General features: G+C 40.7%; 1 protein-coding gene across 7 annotated transcripts in view; it reads left to right on the top strand.

Annotated features, from left to right (window-relative positions):
• The window catches only part of EXOC6 (exocyst complex component 6), a gene marked incomplete at its 5' end in the record, with an annotated part of 513,187 nt that extends 495,368 nt beyond the window's left edge, over nt 1-17,819 (top strand). For 4 of the 7 annotated variants that reach the window (XM_082267962.1, XM_082267961.1, XM_082267960.1 and 1 more), the window contains 2 exons: nt 12,098-12,210; nt 17,099-17,818. In XM_082267962.1, coding sequence (XP_082124088.1) covers nt 12,098-12,210; nt 17,099-17,231 — 246 coding nt within the window. In that variant the 3' untranslated portion in view covers nt 17,232-17,818. Of the gene's footprint in view, nt 1-12,097; nt 12,211-17,098 lie in introns of all 7 variants that reach the window. The other 3 variants (XM_082267958.1, XM_082267957.1, XM_082267963.1) reach the window with 2 other exon arrangements.
• Between the last annotated feature and the right edge of the window lie 1,058 nt (nt 17,820-18,877).

Raw genomic sequence — 18,877 nt, 5'->3', positions numbered from 1 at the left:
CGGGTCGGTGCAGGCGCATTGACTCCTGGGATCGATGACGTTCAGCTCCCAGGAGTCGACGCAAGCAGGAAGTGACGACGAAGGCCGCGGCCGCAGAGGGAGGAAGAGGAAGTAAGGTAAGTATATTTTCTTCAAAAACAAGGTAAGTAAACAAAAAAAAAATTGTCATCCATTTCTTTTTCAGGTGACACAGAGCAAGCGGATGGGCCAAAGTCACCTTTGAGGGTGGAACTCCGCTTTAAGTACAAATGTGTACACAAGGCCTAATAATAAAAAAAAAAAGAAAAGGCTTGAGATGCAGACATAGACTAAACTGAAGATGCTGTCTGTGCAAACCAGCAGTTTTTTCCTATGAAACAAACACTATCTTTCCTGCCTCCTGCTTAGAACATGTTCCTAAATTTGAGAACTATGGGGCATCCAATATGGTAAATGCTGCATAGATATCATGCAGTGGACATGCATTTTACAATGGTGTAGGTGCACTAAAGCCTAAACTTAGGGATCAGTTTGAAGTTCTTTGTCTGAAAACCTTCCTGAAGTCTCCCACAACTGCAGCAGTGACTAGTGAACGTTAATTTTAATGGACAATCATGTATAGATGTGACCAGGGGGGCAGTTGCAGTGTTGAAGTTTTCATAGTTAGTATGGTAACAGAGAGTCACTGCTATATAAGATCATCAGTGGTTGGTTTTTATCATGGAACATTTCTGGGCTGATTTTTCTTTTTCTTTCTTTCTTTTTTTTTTTATGCTGTGCACTCCGAGCACAGTAACTAAAATGTCATAGGAAGTTCCTGATGCATACTTACAAATCTGGAGCTTCCAACCATGTAACTGCTGTGACAGCCAATCACAGCGGTCATGTGGTCAGGATGCCCGCCTTTGTCTCCCGGCATTTTGATTAACTTAAAGAGCTGGTGCAGCAGTGGGAAGGGATTAAAAATGTTTGCTTTTAACTTTAGATTATGGAGTGAATGAACTTTGCCCAACCAAAACCACTAGGGATGCACCGAATGTTCGGCGGCCGAACATTATTCGGCCGAAAATAGAAAAAATAGCACTTTCGGTGTTCGGCCGAATAAGTCAAAAGGCCGAATAATTTTGTGCCGAACAATAGGGCTGAACGATAGTCGATATGATATTGACTATCGTCCTGTGGCCGTAGGCGATATTCATATGAATGTGCCATTGAAAAAACTAGGGAGGAGAGTAAGACTCACTGAATGTGTGGGGTGGGCTGCAGTGCACGAGTGAGTAATGTATGTATGCGGCTGTGCTCCTTTCCAGGCTCCTACTAGTCAACCTCCAGCCTCCTACTACCACCACTATGAGAGACTATCTGTATAATCTGATCGAGTCCACACTGACACTGACTGACTGTCACTGAGTAATTGATGTTACCATATTAACCCTGACCTGCCCAGTGCCCTGTATCTGCAATTAAAATTTACAAGTCTGCCTGCATGCTTCCTGATTTCCATTCCCAGCATCCTTCCCAATCCCTACAGTGTCACTAACATTAACCCTATGGTACAAGGCTGCAGTGTGCACTGAATCCCATTCCCTACAGTAACATTTAGGGAGAGAGAGAGACATGAGAGGACAAGAGAGAGAGAGAGAGACATGAGAGGACAAGAGAGAGAAAGAGAGACACGAGAGGACAAGAGAGAGGACAAAAAATTGGCAAAATAAATGGAAAAAATGTGAAACACCGTGTTCGGCCTTCGGCCAAGCATTTCATTATTATTCGGCTTCGGCCAAGAATTTCATTTCGGTGCATCCCTAAAAACCACATTTAAAATTCATTCGTTCAAGAACAATTTTCTGTTCTGCTTTTTAAACGTTCTCCTCTCTGCTGTCGAAAACACGTTGTTTTGACCCCACAAACCATTAAAAAATCAAACAAATTCCCTTAAAACATTTTTTTAACAAAATTCTACTAATGTATGGCCAGCTTAAGTTCACTAGCTGGTCAAATAACAGGCTTGAGCCAATGCAGTGGCATACAGTGTGCAAAAGTGTGAAAAATGTTGTCAATTTCTTAAAGTCGGGCATCCATATTGCACAATAGGTATTGGTGTAAATCATATGTTCAATACTTTACAAATTTTCTGCCAAAAAAAAAAAAACCCTGCTTGATTGCATGTTTTTAATCATTTATTAGGGTAGTACATGGGCTTCTGAGGAGTCCCACCAGTCCCTTTGTGTAACTCAACCTGGAGCTGGTGCAGCACATTCCAATGACTGTGTTTAGTAGTTCTTGAACCTTGTTTCCCTGCAGTGCACACTTTGACCATTCTGAATGAATGCAGTATTACCAACCGTTTTCTGCTGAATAGCGCAGGTTTATTATTCTGGAGCATTGCTCTTTGAGCTTAGTACACCCTAAAAGCAGATAAGGGACTGCTCTTTCTCCGATTTAGATTGAGCACAGCAGAGACAGAAATGGATTGGGCAGTCCCCAGAACCTCCTCTATACACCTTGCCTAAAGCTGTTCTTATGGAATCACCTTTTAACCAGCATGTTTAAATGAAGGGTCTATAACTGTTATCATAGGTGTATTTTAAATGATAGAGACAGAATATCAACCATAAATCCAGGAAAAAAAACTATACAGATGTTATTTTTATAAATTGGGTTGCAGTTCAGTGAGTAAAATAAGTATTTGATCCCCTACCAACCAACAGTATTTCTGGCTCCCACAGACTGGCTACAGTATGTGCTCATATGGTACACAGATTAGTCCTGTCAATTTAAGAAGGTGCTCCTAACGACAACTCATTATGTGTATAAAAGACACCTGTCCACAGAATCCCTTTAGTGCCCATTCACACTACCGTGACTTGTCAGGCGACTGGTCAGCCTGACAAGTCACGGTCCATGCAGTGCTATGGGAACCGTTCTAATAGGAGCGACTCAAGTCGCTCCGACTTAGAAAATAGTTCCTGTACTACTTCGGGGCGACATCGGAGCGACTTGCATTGACATTCATTATATGAAGTCCGTGCAAGTCGCACCGAAGTCGCGGTGCATGCGACTTCACAGGTCGCCCCCGAAGTCGTGCCGTGGTAGTGTGAACCGGCACTAATTCAATTCAAAACTCACCATCATGGGCAAGACCAAAGCGCTGTCAAAGGACATCAGGGACAAGATTGCAGATCTGCACAAGGCTGGAATGGGCTACAAGAACAGCAAGAAGCTTGGTGAGAAGGAGACAACCGTTAGAGCGATTATTCACAAATGGACGAAATACTAAATAACCATTAATCTTCCTCGGCTGGAGCTCCATGCAAGATTTCACCTCATGGGGTAAAGATGATCATGAAAAAAAGTGAGGGATCACCTCAGAACTACATGGGAGGAGCTTTTGAATGATCTAAAAGCAGTTTGGACCAGAGCCACAAAACAAACCATTGGTAACACAATACACCACCATGGATTGAAATCCTGCAGTGCCTGCAAGGTCCCCCCCCTCAAGAAGGCACATGTACAGGCCCATCTAAAGTTTGCCAATTAACATCCTAATGATTCAGAAAAGGATTGGGAAAATGTGCTGTGGTCAGATGACACTAAAATTGAGCTCTTTGGCATTAACTGTTTGGAGGAAGGAAAATGCTGACTATGACCCTAAGAACATCATCCCTAGAGTCAAGCACAGAGGTGTAAACATTATGCTTTGGGGCTGTTTCTCTGCTAAAGGTACAGGCCGACTTTGCGGGGCCATGTATTGTAAAATTTCAGAGGAGGAGCTTTTTCCATCAGCCAGAACACTAAGATGGGTCGTGGATGGGTCTTCTAGCATGACAATGACCCAAAACATACGACCAGGCAACAAAGGAGTGGCTCAAGAAGAAGTACATTATGGTCATGGAGTAACCTAGCCAGTCTCCAGACTTTAATCCTTTAGAAAATTTATGGAGGGAACTGAAACTTCGAGTTGCCAAGTGACAGCCAAGAAACCTTAAGGATTTAGAGAAGATCTGTAAAGAAGAGTGGACCAGAATCCCTCCTGAGATGTGTCCAAACCTGGTCACCAACTACAAGAAACGTCTTACCTCTGTGCTTGTCAGTGTTTTTCCACCAAGTACTAAGTCATGTTTTGCTTGAGGATCAAATACTTATTTTACTCACTGAACTGCAACTCAATTTATAACATTTGTATCGTGTTCTTTTATGGGTTTTTGGTTGATATTCTGTCTCAATTATTTAAAATGCACCTATGATAAAACATATAGACCTTTCATTCCTTTGTAAGTGGGCAAACTTACAAAATCTGCAGGGAATCAAATAATTAATTTCCCTACTGTATGCTGATGAGATGACCAGTTTCAAATGACCTTTCTTTATTCTATATCTGTTTTAAAATGATTGACTTAAAACTTAATGATAATGTCACGCTATTCCCAATGATACACATAACATAGATGGCACACATCTAGGTGACTGAGTGATTATACTGGGTGGCATTTGGAATAAAACAGTGGGCTGGATGAAGAGGGTATAAAAGGACAATTTGGCTCCAGGACCTAAATTGTTGTGTTCCCACTTAAACAGGTGTCTTTAAAAGAGAGATATGACCAAATCTTTTCTTCTGGGTCACAGGCGTGCACTTACTTTTGCGCTCCCAGTGACCCAGACTGTGAGTCAGCTTTTGTAGCAAGATATTGCCAGGATTCAACCAGCTGCCTGATTTACAGCTGGCTCTGACTCCAGCCTGGGGTCCAGTGAGCACTGGAGGGCCAAAGCAGAGTGTAGTGACTGACAGTCACTGGCCTTTCGCTCCAAGCAGATCAAGAACCGGGCAACCAGTGGTCTTGTGATCGCTCAGTTCTCAGTCTTAGAGTCAATGCGGGACAGCTTCTGCTTCACACCAATGCCACAGTATAAACAAAAATGGAAAGAAACAGGGACTTTGAAGGCACTGGGTACATAAAATATAACATTTTATTGAATCACATACGTTAAAACATAAAAAAAAAAGGAAACAATAACATGAGTATCCCATTCATGAAAAATGGACAAAAATATACAAAATAACCAACTCTAGCAGTTACATTGCTGATAAATAGTGAACAAATACAGATCATTGGAATAGCATGATAGATTAAACAATACTTCACATCAAGGCGATCCACCGAAGGTGACAGGGACGTATACTGTCTTCCCAGGGAGATCGGTCGATGTGTTAATACATAGGTATATTATTTCATTGAGCCGTGTTGCTCGACATGTTTCGCATTAAGCTTCCTCTGGAGCTAATAGATCAATGCTCTGTACAAAATCAGCAAGTCATAAACGTTAGAAGCAAAGAAGTAGCACATAACGGGGAGAGTGGATAAGGAGTCCAAGTCATCAAAGAATCATCAAAGATGTACTGCAAATCACTATTGGCCAGCAGCTCAGACATATATCACACCAGCTGGTATGCCAAATAAATATATACTGGAGAATGCATAACTGCACAGTATAGAATAGGTAATATAATTCACTTAAGTACATCAGGTAGAGGGGCCAATAAAAATACCCCTAAGAGACTCCAACCAACTGCATGCCACCCTCCGTGGATGGGGAGTAAACTGCCATGAATGGCACAGTAAGAGCTGGTTCACACTGAGGCGAAACGACTCCTTACTACTTCGGGGGCGACTTGTGCATTACCATGCACCACGACTTCGGAGCGACTTGCAGGGACTTCACATAATGGAAGTCTATGCAAGTCGCTCTGAGGTCACCCCGAAATAGTACAGGATCCTTTTTCTAAGTTCGAGCGACTTGTGTCGCTCCTATTAGAACGGGTCCTGTAGCGGTCAATGGACAAGTCGCCTGACAAGTCGCGCTAGTGTGAACCGGCTCTAAAGAAGTGACTATTCATGTTTGTTTGTTTTTTATTCCCATACTTGCATGGATTGCCCAATATGTCCCCATACCTCCTTCACCAGACTGTCAAAATCATCATCACCAGCCCTGTTAGGTACCAATATGCCTTTAAATAATGTCATAGGTTGGTTTTACTTTAAATAGGGTTGTTTAGAAACAGAACAGTTTAAAGAAAATCATAAAGATTTTATCAGAATTATTTATATAAAAATGTTGGCTACAATTAGTGCATTTTTGCTATTGTTTTTGTGCACCCAAAGCAAGAAATTGAGGTACCATTATTGCTGATGTTCTTGAATCTGTCATATCAAGATTTCGCCACTTTAATTTCGGGTTAATAATGCAGAGATTATTCAAAGATGCCATCTCATACCTCCCACCATTTGCTTCCCAAATCCCGAGTTCAGAATCCCCAATCTATTACCAGGCACACCTCACTAGAATGAAATGTTAGCACATACAACTCAAAGAAAAAACATTTAATGCATATATATTGCAAACATCCTTCTCCAAATAATGCAAGAATTACAGTATTTTCACCACTATAAGGCGCACCGGATTATAAGGCGCAGTATCAGTGAACGGTCAATTTTCAAACTTTTTTCATATATAAGGCGCACTTTTTTTTTTTGGAACGTTGATCCGCGCGAGGTTTACTGGCAGTTGCTCATCGCGGACCCTCGGATGACAGTTCTGGCGGATACTTAATGCCAAGCATCCACTATCCACTGGCACACAGTGGCATAACTGGCCCGGCGTTGCCTCCCGGTCTTCGTGATGGAGTGCTCTCCTTCCATCATCCAGTTTTCCCACGTGATTCGCAGTTTCGCCTTGAAGGAACGATTGACACTTATGACCAGTGGTTGCACCCCTTTGCTCAAACCATCCAGTTAACGGTAAATTTTCAAACTATTTTCATATATAAGGCGCACCGGATTATAAGGCGCACTGCCAGTTTTTGATCAAATTTTAGGATTTTCAGTGGGCCTTATAGTCCGAAAAATACGGTACATGAATACAGCTAACCAATGTCTGGCAAAGACAGTACCATTACGTTTCTTTTAAAGCTACGTCTGCAGTGTGATCACCACCAGGAATTTGAACTTTTAATAACTCTGTTGTGTTTTCCTTCTATAAATGAAGCAATAATAGCGGAATAGTGGGTGCTGGAGACTGGAAATTTCACAGGTTAATGAATATAATTAGCAGCACATCATGAATCTTCAAATATCATCCAAACGATTTTATTTAATGATTCACTATGGTATGCACTTATCATATGACTGATAAAGGGGTCCTGTGCGGCCCCAAAACGTTGCACTTTTCTGCTGTGATGTGACTGCTTTGAATAAAACCTTTGGGAAGATATTTGAAGATCCATGGTGTGCTGGCAATTATATACATTCATTTATATAAATGAAGGGACCCTGTTCCCAACCTCTTGGCCACTGTGTTTTTTTGTATTGTTTGTGCAAGAACGTCATTCTTAAACAAGAGCCATCAGTGTAGGCAAGGATTTTAGGAAATAATAAAATTGTAATGTTTGATTGACAGTGAAAGACAGCTAACTGTTTTATGGAGAAAGGCAGCAAACACCAGAAGGGGGTCCATTGTGACTATGGAAGGATTGATCACATACTCACAGCAGGAGCCTCACCATTCAGTCCACTCAAATCTGTCTTTCTGCAGCCAGACCTATACAGGACAGATGCACCCCCACCCTCGCTCCGAGCACTCTTTGAATGCTTTCTTATTTCAATAAATTTGTCTCCAGAGTTACATATTACATCCCAGTGCGCCTAACACAGAGGAGAGAAGCAATAACCCTTACACTAAACGTCAGCTAAATTAGATAGGTGGTAAAATTTACATTGGGGTCACAATATAAATACTCAGGACTTCAATTTTGTGCAGTTGCCTTAAATCCATAAATGGCAGTTTTATTACTCTTTTGACCTCACGGGTTCCTAGTTTTTTTTAACTAATCAAAACAATAGAATTAATAGGCGTTCCTGCAATTTCAGGCAGAGATGGTAGGACATTGTCAGTATGTGCAATGCAATGTTCGTATTTATGTAGCGTGCCATTGTACTTTTAAGTGGTAATGTCAGAAGACTGGGTATCATTATATTTAATGTAGTTATGTGTTCGCACATTATTGTTAATGGAAAGTTATTTAATTGCCTGCTGTATTTAGCAGTGATGGGATCGGATTGTCCAGCACACAGAGAGAAGATGTTAAACTCCAATCCCCTTGCTTTCTGCTGCTGCATGAAGTAATAGGACTAGCCTGCATGCTTTGGCACATCCATTCTCCGCTACCCTGTGCTCAAGCTGATCATAGTTGGAATAGAGCATGCATTGCAAAAGCATTGCCATTAACTTGCTTTTTAGGAGCTAGGGGTGGATGGGCAGTTGTGCATGCATGGTGTATCTTTTATATCAGCTGTGGGCAGTTGGGGTGAGGAGGGAAGAGAGTGGGCATGATGCAAGTTGGCATGAGAGCTGTAGCTGTCAGAGCAGACGGAAAAGTCGCAGCCTAGTCGAAAAGAAGCCACGATCCGCTAGTTGGCCCCCACCGATCTGGATCATGCATGCAGTATTCTCTTCACTGTACCCAAGGCGGCTGTCACTCCTGACCCCCTCTTGTCCTGGCCCTTCCTCTGGAGCATGTGCCATGTCCACTTACATTGTTCTGTGTTCAGGAATGGCCAGTCGCACACTGGAGCGCCAGATGGAACTGTCCAGCTTTTTCTGAGTGGTCGGCAAATGTGTCATGGAAGTATATATAGGCAACTACTGTAAGGCTGCCTATACTCAACATACCTGAGAAGAGAACACAAGCGCCATACTAAGTGCACCACATGAAGCATTTAATACAAATCATATCATTTCTGTCATTTCTGACAAAGTAAAAACATCAAAGGGCATGTAGGTAAGCACTGCAAATCATCCCTGTCTTCGGAGTGGTGTTTCAGGATGGCTTCAAGCGACTGTGACTCGGGGGGGTGCTGCCAGTGGATGCCGGCACTTCCTGGAGCCATGGAGCGCACGGGCAATGCTTTTTAAGCATTGTGTTTAGTACCATTAGGCAATACTCCCAAATTTGCACCAATATCCTTGTACCATACTCAACATAAGCCTGCTCATTTGGTGCTTTTCCACTGCATGGAACCGAACGGTTCGGCTCGCTTTTGTGCTTTTCCACTGCTGGTGCCGCATGGTATGGTGTAGGAACGGTTCGGTACGGTACGGCGGCGCTTTTCCACTGCATGGAACCGAACGGTACGGCTCTCTAAAACAGTACCACCTCGATTGTGGTTCCAAGAGGTACCGTACCGGTACCATATCCCACAATCCTTTGCATGCAGCTGACTGTTTGTCACTACTAGCCACTGATTGGTCAGAGAATCGTTGTTATCCCACCCACTATCCCACCCACTTACTTTAGTACTACTTTAGTGGAAAAGCAAACCATACCAAACCGTACCGAACCGTTCCAACACCGTACCATGCGGTACCATGCAGTGGAAAACCAAACAGGGCCAAGTAGAGCCGAGCCGGTACTTGCAGTGGAAAAGTGCCAATTGATGGCAAAATCTCACAATTCGTCACACAATTAAGAGTCCTTCCCCTTTTTGGTGGAGAAAAAAGAAATAGCAATAAATAGTGACAAAAAATACAGTATATTCTAATGTGTTTAAATATACATGCAATATTGGTCATTTTGAATGCATTAAAGTTAATTTAAAACCAAGACTTTTCCTGTGTATTCCTCTCTTTTCCTGTGAAAGCTCCACATTTTTTCTAACTTTCATTCACAGTGACAATGGTCACCAGGATAAATAGAGGGGGAATCTGCCCATTAGGGACACACATAGGGTCCTAACCCCTTATTATTCAAAACAGAAATAAATGTGTGTGTGTGTGTATGTATATACATACATACATATGTATAAACACTATATTACCAAAAGTATTGGGACACCTGCCTTTACATGCACATGAATTTTAATAACATCCCAGTCTTAGTCTGTAGGGTTCAATACTGAGTTGGCCCACCCTTTGTAGCTTTTGTAGCTTTACCAGTTTCAACTCTTCTGGGAAGGCTGTCCACAGGGTTTAGGAATGTATCTATAGGAATGTTTGACCATTCTTCCAGAAGCGCATTGGTGAGGTAAGGCACTGATGTGGACGAAAAGGCCAGGCTCACAGTCTCTGCTATAAATCATCCCAAAGATGTTCTATCAGGTTGAGGTCATGATTCTGTGCAGGCCAAGTTACTTCACTCCAAACTCACTCATCCACAATATATTGCCAAAGTATTGGGCCACCCCTCCAAACCATTTGGTGGACGGGGGATTTTGGTGTGGGGTTGTTTTTCAGAGGTTTGGCTTGGCCCCTTAGTGCCAGTGAAGGGAACACTTAAGGCGTCAGCATACCAAGGCATTTTGGACACTTTCATGCTCCCAACTTTGTGAGAACAGTTTGGGGATGGCCCCTTCCTGTTCTAACATAACTGTGCACCAGTGCACAAAGCAAGGTCCATAAAGACATGGATGAGCGAGTTTGGGGTGGAGGAATGTGACCTCAACCTGACACCTTTGGGATGAACTAGTGCGGAGACTGCGAGCCAGGCCTTCTCATCCAAGAATGCATCCATGAAGCTGTAAAGGGTGGGCCAACTTAATTTTGAACCCTATGGATTAAGACTGTGGTGCCATTAAACTTCATGTGCGTGTAAAGGTAGGTGTCCCAATACTTTTGCCAATATAGTGTGTGTGTGTGTGTGTGTGTGTATATGTATATATATATATATATATATATATATAATATTTATATAGTGTGTGTATGTATATATATATACCGTATATATATATATGTATTTATTATTCAAGCTTTCAAGCCTATATGTCCTACTGATATATTTACAGGGCAGCTGTGAATTTTTTATTCTTTACAAAAACCGATTTGCATAGAGGGGCACCTGCCGTTACTGATTTTGGATGTATATTGATTGTATATGCATAGATCTCTGTGTAGACTATCTGAGTACCGGAAAGCTGTAGCGAAGCCCAGTAAGTTTGTAAGCATGGTATTTAAGTGTTACAAACAATTATAAACGGGATAGGAAGTGGGTTTAAAATGGCTTAAAGGGATTACGGATTTAAAGCTTAATAAATGCTTGGCTGTTTTAGTTCAGACACATTAGCTTTTAAAAGATTATTTGTATATTGACCAACAACCATTGTAGCAGATCTTACAATAACGATGGGAGCTGAGGGGGTATCATTTTATTTTGTTTTGGAGGGAGGGAATCCCTGGAGTCTTGCTGAAGCTTGGAGCTTCTCAGCCACGGATTCCCTACCGAGGATAATCTGAAAGGGACTGTTTTAATGTGCTTAATTAGGCCTAGGTAAAGATCTGGTTTAAATTAGCTTGGAATTCCACACACCCCACCCTGTCGCTAAAGTATCAGTGAAAACGGAAGTACTGTATTACAAATGGCATGGCACTTAACATCACGACTGTGCCCTATATGTATGGCTCATTTCCAGGGACAGCCCCACCTTCTGGACAAATGTCCCTTGAGCTGTGCTTTGAGCCAAATTATTATCTTGACTTTTCAAAATAAAATTTATAGAGTTGCATATAAAAGGTAAAAAATATTTCATTTATTTGTATAGCATTAACTGGTTTATCTATGCATTACAAATACATGGACAACTTGCATCCATTACCCGAAAAAAGAATGTGGTCTACTGTTGTTAACCAAGCATATCCAATAGAAGACAAGTAGGGTGGAATATTAGAGCACACGAAGACAAATACAGTAATACAGAGAGAATTTAGAAACTGAGCTGAACCCAGGACCCCTATCGTGTGTGTATAATAAATATTTGTATACTATGTATACACTCATTGCAGTGTACCATACCCTCTGTCCTACACAGTTTGGGGAGTAACTATGGTAGCACATACTTTCCCAGTTAGTATAAATTTATGAAAATTGGAGCAGAAATAGAGCTCTTATCTACCAAATGTATGATTTAATTTGGATAAGAGAAACCTTGGCTGGCTTTAGTTTTGCTCCAATTTTTATAAAACTATTTTTACCAAATAGGAGATTCTTGTACCATGTGGATCTCTTTTACGAAAGATGCCATTTATGTATGCATGTTATGCTAATGCAAACAAATTGGTTTGTGTCTTTTAGCTTCTTGACTTGTTTATGATTTGGGATTGGTCTACTTATCTCGCTGATTATGGTCAACCCAACTCCAAATACCTGAGGGTGAATCCCAGTACTGCGCTAATTCTGCTGGAGAAGTGAGTATATAGCTCTGGGAGTACACATTATTATAACTGATGGGACATATTGTTCCAATATTTTGTGTAACACTGTCAGTGTAAGAATACAGATCCTGAGAAATGATATATTCTGCTACTGGTTATGTACTGCTATTGTAAAAACACAGTTTAATAAAGAAACAATGTGTAAAAAAAAAATTACAATTGTTACATAGTCAGGTTTAAAAAAGACACAAGTCCATCAAGCTCATGTTTCATATATGTGACAACAGCAACCAGAAGTGCTGTCTAAATGAGCATACAATTAAAAAAATAGGACAGATACAAGAGTTCATCATGTTCTGGCAGTAGTAGTTATGCTGTGAATCACAATATGTATAGAAGAAAAAAATGGAGGCATAATGGACTTTGATAGTACCATAAACACTGGATGTAAACTGAGAATACCAATTTTTTGTATAAAAATATGTATTTATTAAATCACCATAAAATCATTTGTGGAAAACACATACACATAAACAAGTCATAAATGAATATACATCACATCTGAAGGAGCGCTATATTGCAAATACCACGGATGAAACAGCAAAAAACAGTGTATTGACTGCAATGAGCATCATCCTAGTAGATTCTGCCCGACATGTTTCGCAGAATTTAACCGCTTCCTCAGGAACTTTTAGAGAGAGCTTGATTCAGCATCTAATATTGAAAGAAAAGCAAGATTTATATTCAAATAAAACGACATACAGAACAGCAAAGGCACAACTCGCATGCATTACCTAGGGTGGAGCAAGATACAAAACAGGCACAGGCAGGCAAACATCAGAAAATGTGAATCACAATAGTTATTATAGGAAAAATAAGGAAGCGGGATAGAGCTCAAGGTCATATGCCTTTCCTGAAGCTAAACTGCAGGAGTTAGACAAAAACTACTCTTGTTTGTTTAGTCTAGGGGTGCAGGGATAAGGTGTAATACTTACCTTAGTCTTGGTTCATGCAGCCGGTCCAGTGTAGTGACCTCTCTAAGGCTCTTCAGGCCCTGGTTGTAAGCTCCCCTCTTGTCTCCCTGTACCATGCGTGATGACACAGGGGCCGCTCATAGCCGGTAGCTAAGGGCAGAAGAGAACAACAGAACTGAAGCAAGGGATAGGGTAAGTAATACACCTTATTGCTGCAACCATCATTGGGGGGGGGGGGGGTTACTGCAAGGGTAGGTGTTGTCTAATTACTTAAAACTTATCCATACGCAAGAATAAAAAATGTAATGTATAGCATGTTACAAGCGTTAGATGCAGTGCAGTATTAGTTTTCTTTTTTGAGGCTAAGTACATTTTCTGCAAGTACAAATAAAATTGCCTGTTGATCCTCTGTGGACTGAACTGAAATTTCAAACAATGTTATCAGCTTCCCCAGCTGTCCACTGGGAACTATAAACTGACACCATCTCTCTATGTAACAGACAGAGGGAGATGTTTGTAGTTCAAACCAGGAGAGCAACCTAGGGTGACAACGCTGCTCCTCCATAGCTCCAGTGCGAATCAGCATTATAACCATAGGACAGGAAATGTATTATTGGCTTATCACTACTGTACATGAAAAGAAAAAAAGAACCAGTAGGCTACAATATAATACAATTTTTTGGGGGTTTCGATACACTTTAGAGCTCATAGAGCTGTTGAATATGCACGAGGATATGAAAAGCCCCAAAAATGGGAAGCAGCACAAAACTCTTTAAAAGGTTCATAGAAATTGGTGACGAGGGAAGAAAAAAGAAGTTAGTGACAAAAATTACGGTTTTACATAAGTGATGTCCGAGATCAGCAGCAAGGTGCTTGTAAAAAGTAGTTTTTATTGGCTTCTCCAAACCAGGCAAACACAAAGGGCTTTCTTCAGCAAAAGTAAAGCAAATTCACAAACCTGGTATAAAGAAAACCCTACAACATAGCTTACCACCAGTCTTTCAATTCCACACTTTTTGGGGTACAAGACAAGCAGGAATTCAGCAAAACCAGAGTCTCAATTCTCCAGAGGATCCACCCTTTTTCACAGCTGTGAACCACTCCATATTATCGCAAAGACCACCGATGCTTCCTTCCTGCTGCTTTTCAAGGCTCCCTTGTATGTGGCTTAACCCCCCAGGACTAGAGTCCCTTTATTCAGGGTTTGGAAGTTCTTCCTGTCCAAAATGATTCAAAAATCAGAAATTCAGGGTTCCTAATGAGGACAATTTAGAGAGTACTGAAAATCAGTTTTGTCCTCTCCAGCCAGACTAATACGGAACCTTGCATGGGTGAAGAACCCCTGAGTACTCCTCTTCTAATGGGACAACAAACCAAATAGTGGGTAAATACACCTGTTATTCAGGATTGATCCCTGGTGTCCTGTACATTGTACAGAGTGGATATGCAAGTTTTTTTTATATGTCATTAGGGTTGCCCCCTAGTGCATAACACACTTCCATATTTCATCATTAATGTACTCAGTGACATAAATACTAAACATGAGTGAAATGTCCTTATCTTATAGTTTATAGATCTAATATTACACCTAGATTCTTTAAAGCTGAATTCCAGGAAGTAGCAAACTAATAAATATACCAACTCCCTACTCCCTTTCCCTCAGCTTTGGTATGATGTAGATCTTCACATTTAATTCAGGATTAACGTGGCATCCGGTCCATCATTATACGTGATGACATTAGTGCCAAGTTAGAACAGTTCAAGAAGAGAAGGGGGCAGTCATTAAAACCAGAGCTGTCAAGGAGGAAGACAAAACAAGCATTAGATTTTGTATAACTGGGGGTCCACGTATTTGTTAATTTTGCTACTTTCCTCAGTTCAGATTAATGTATGATTCTGCTTTCAGTGGATCTTAATGGGTCATTCTACCCCTGTTTTATTTCTGGTGTGTTGCTACAGGAAGGGTAGGAAAATAACTGACAATGGCATGCTCAGTTGCAGCATGTGCATATGTGTGTTGAAAAACAGTTTCAAAGTAGGTTTCTCTTTGTAAGCTGTTTGATGAAGGCGAAAGTTACTTACAGCACTGCTGTATAGTTATGTGACATTTTAAAATGCAAAGCAGAAGATAAATATAATTTTTGACACAAGAAGTTGCTGACCATCTTCATCATATATACATAATAAGAACAAAGCAGAACGTTTGTGTAAGGTGGGCAGGGACTATATCATGGAGCAGAATCCCCAAGAGAACTGAAATATCTTTTTGTGAAGTATACATTCTACAGTATATATTTTCTTGCTTGTTCTAACTGTTTTTCAGGACCTCTGTGTTTGTGTTTCCCAAAAACAATGATCTTGTATACAATTTTACATAAAATAATGGTCGCTGTTATCTGGAATATGTGATCAGAACCTACAGTATTCCATGTTAGATAGAGTGGATAGAAACATACATACAGTACATATAAAAGATAAAAAACAAAACTTTTTGCTGAGTTGGTCACCCTGAAATTTGATATACATAAAAGCAGTACGTATCAGGACCACATCACAAGATGTACAAAAGCTACTGTTCCACTGCAGCTAAAGATCCACATGACCTCCTGCTTCGGTTTTGGATCATTGTATTTCCACTCAAGAAGGGTATAGTTGGGCTGATTTTGTCTTTATTTGTGGACCTTCTACGACTTTTAAATCCAACTTGTGCAACATATTACAGCAGCCCTTGCTAGAGAGTGGATATTGTCTATGGAGAAAAGGGAGCAGTTGCTGATTTGTCAGAGGGTTTTTAGCCTGTTGTAAAAGTTTTAAGGGCAAGTACTTCCCAGTTACTGCAAGCAACATGTTTGGCCTATTTTGACTGCCTACGAATATTCCTGATTGCAGTGTATATATTGGTATATATAGTTGCTACTACACTAAAGCCACCCATAGACATGAGATTACTATTTATAACCAGCCAGGTCAGGCAAACTCCCCCTGTGTATGAGAGTTTCAGAGATGTCCAACTAACTGTTCTGAAGGAAATACAATTGTTCAGGAAAATTGAAAAACTCTTATCCAGTTACTGTTGTTGATGCAAAAATAAGAATGTGCCCACACTTCACCCTTCTCTCCTGACAGTTGTTGTGTGTTGGTGGAACGCTAGTCCCACTCTCTTATACTTAGAGGTATCCTCATGGGGCCCAAAGACAGTGTAAAGAAAGAGAATGCCACACATTTAATATAAGTACACTATAGATTTTGTATTCTTGATAAGTGATCAGTAGGTAAATCCAATGTGTTTTAGGGATTCACTGCTTCACCAGGGCTATGAGACATAACAACATAAAACATTATCAATAGATGGATCTAAACGTAGTAAATATTTGTCCAGTTATAAAACCTATGGGTTTTATGGCACGCAATATGATATATAATTGTTAATTTGTTCACTGTTGCCTTTGCTGTTCTTATTTTCACATGTATTTATTTATATTATGGAGGTCATGTAATATGATTTGCTTTCTGAGATGTATGTATACTTTTTTTACTGATTGCTCTGCTTACGTATTGGTAAAGTTTTATGTTGTTTTATCTGTTAGCCATGATGAAGAGGGAGTTGTGAGCCCCCGAAACGCTTTGGCTTTTTCTTACTGATTTTTTTATCAAGACTAAAAAAATCCATCCTGGGCTTATTAAAAACCTGTGACACTGTCTTCCTTTATACTTCCTTACTACCATAGGATTGTGCCTACAGATCACTTCAACAAAGTTATGGCAGCCCATTATGTGCTATCATTGCGTGTGGCAGGTTTAGGCAATGTTCAGTTCCCCAGTTGAGAAGGAACTACAATTGCCTGCTGGCCACCAAATACCAGAGCATGCTAAAAGTTCTGCCACAGCCAAGAGTCTCATGTGGGGAATGAAATTAAGTCTTTCACTTTTTCCTTTACTTCCCCTAGGATGAAGGACGTCAACAAGAAGAATAATATTTTTGCCCAGTTCAAGAAGAATGATCGGGACAGACAGAAGTTAATAGACACTGTGGTGAAGCAGCTTAGAAGTTTGGTGAACGGGATGTCACAGCACTCCTAGTGATGGCCCTTCTCCTGCACAGTGTACATATGGAAATATCCCAATCAGCACATCTCTTTTCTTCTGTTTTTACTGTTTTGCTGAGTAAAGAGGGGAGATCAGATGCTGGCTTGCTTGGGTGGGGTGATACCATATTTTTAGGTTTTAAGAATATGTTTTATACATTGCACAGAAGTGGTTCAGCATTGCCTGGGTAATTCAAGTCACTGAAAGGTGCATATAAAGAATGGATCATGAATATTGTATTTTAAATATTGCTGCTAAAGGCTGCCACTTTTCTAGGGCGTTTCATGCTGGGATTTCTGAGTCATGTGACCTCAGTACCATGACGAGGGCAGAACTGGTCATTGAGATGAACTGTCTGCAAGCATTGGTACCGGAAACGGTGTGGCATTATCTTGCAGACTTGGATCAATGGCCTCCAAATGGACATGTCTTCCGATCTGAGCACGTGGCTGCCATTATCCACTTTTATTATATTCTTGGTTCTCAGGGTTGTGATTTTCAACTATACCTGTAAATAATGGATTTTATTCTCTTTTGGGAATAAAAAAAAGAATGTTGACAAATAACCTGTATGTTTGTTTTTTGTAATTGCACTTGAACTGTGAGAATACGCTTAGCCTCACAGAGAAAATGATAGAAAAACTAACCATGTTCCCCTTAACAAATGGATTTTTATTTTTTCAGCACAAATTTCAAAAATAAAGAAAGCGAGTTAATTTACGCCATGTTTATACTACAGAAGATGAACAGGCACTTCAAATTTTACTAAATTTAAACACGACATTTTCTTTTTTATAAATTCTTCATGTTTCAAATTTTTAAAGAAGAAAAATAAATTAATAAACGCAAAAGAACATGGCATTGTAGGTGTAATCAAAGCTCAATATGCAACCAAGCATGGTATCCCATTATGAACCCTTACAAGAATGAGGGGTGCCACTCCAGGCTCCTGTCAGTCCTCATCCGCTAGCGACCACTGGGAGTGCAGGCAAGGAAGGAGCTCCTCTACGCTCAATAGATGCAAGTGAAATAAATGGTCCCGAGTGCCATACATCTCACAAAACCCTGTGTGAATGGTAAGAGAAGCCTCAGCCCGGACTCCGCCCAGGTTACGCCCCTGACGATTTTCACCCCACCCATGGGGCTTAGCCATGACTAAGCCCTGTGGGCGAGGCAAAATGCATTGGGGGGCATGGTCTGGGTGGAGTATGGGCTGAGGCTGCTCTTACCAATCACACATGGTCTTGCAAAATGGCACCAGGGACCACTTTCGGTAATTCACTTGCAAGGTATCCCATTATACTAGACCCTTTGGATCACGTCAGCAAGTCTTGTTGTAAGTCTCAAGTATCATGAGAAACTTGGTCACACCACAAATCACTAGTGCACTTTATTTTAAACCAACGTTTTTTATGACACATTTTTTCCTTATTGGCACTTTATTTTAAGTTGGCACATATAACAAGCACTTATTCACTTTAAGGTAGCGCCGTTACAACCTCCTTTTATATATGTTTCTCAAGTATCATGGCCTGTTACATTTCCTAAGTTAAACATGGCATTTTCATTGAGGGCAAGGATAACTGCTAAAACAGTGTCCCATGTATATGTTTTTTCACCCTACCTACAGCCTATGGATA

This window comes from Pelophylax lessonae, assembly GCF_965119305.1.
Source record: "Pelophylax lessonae genome assembly, chromosome: 9".
Lineage (NCBI taxonomy): Eukaryota > Metazoa > Chordata > Amphibia > Anura > Ranidae > Pelophylax > Pelophylax lessonae.
The sequence above is the reverse complement of the archived record's forward strand: the minus strand, read 5'-3'. Positions and strand labels throughout refer to the sequence as shown.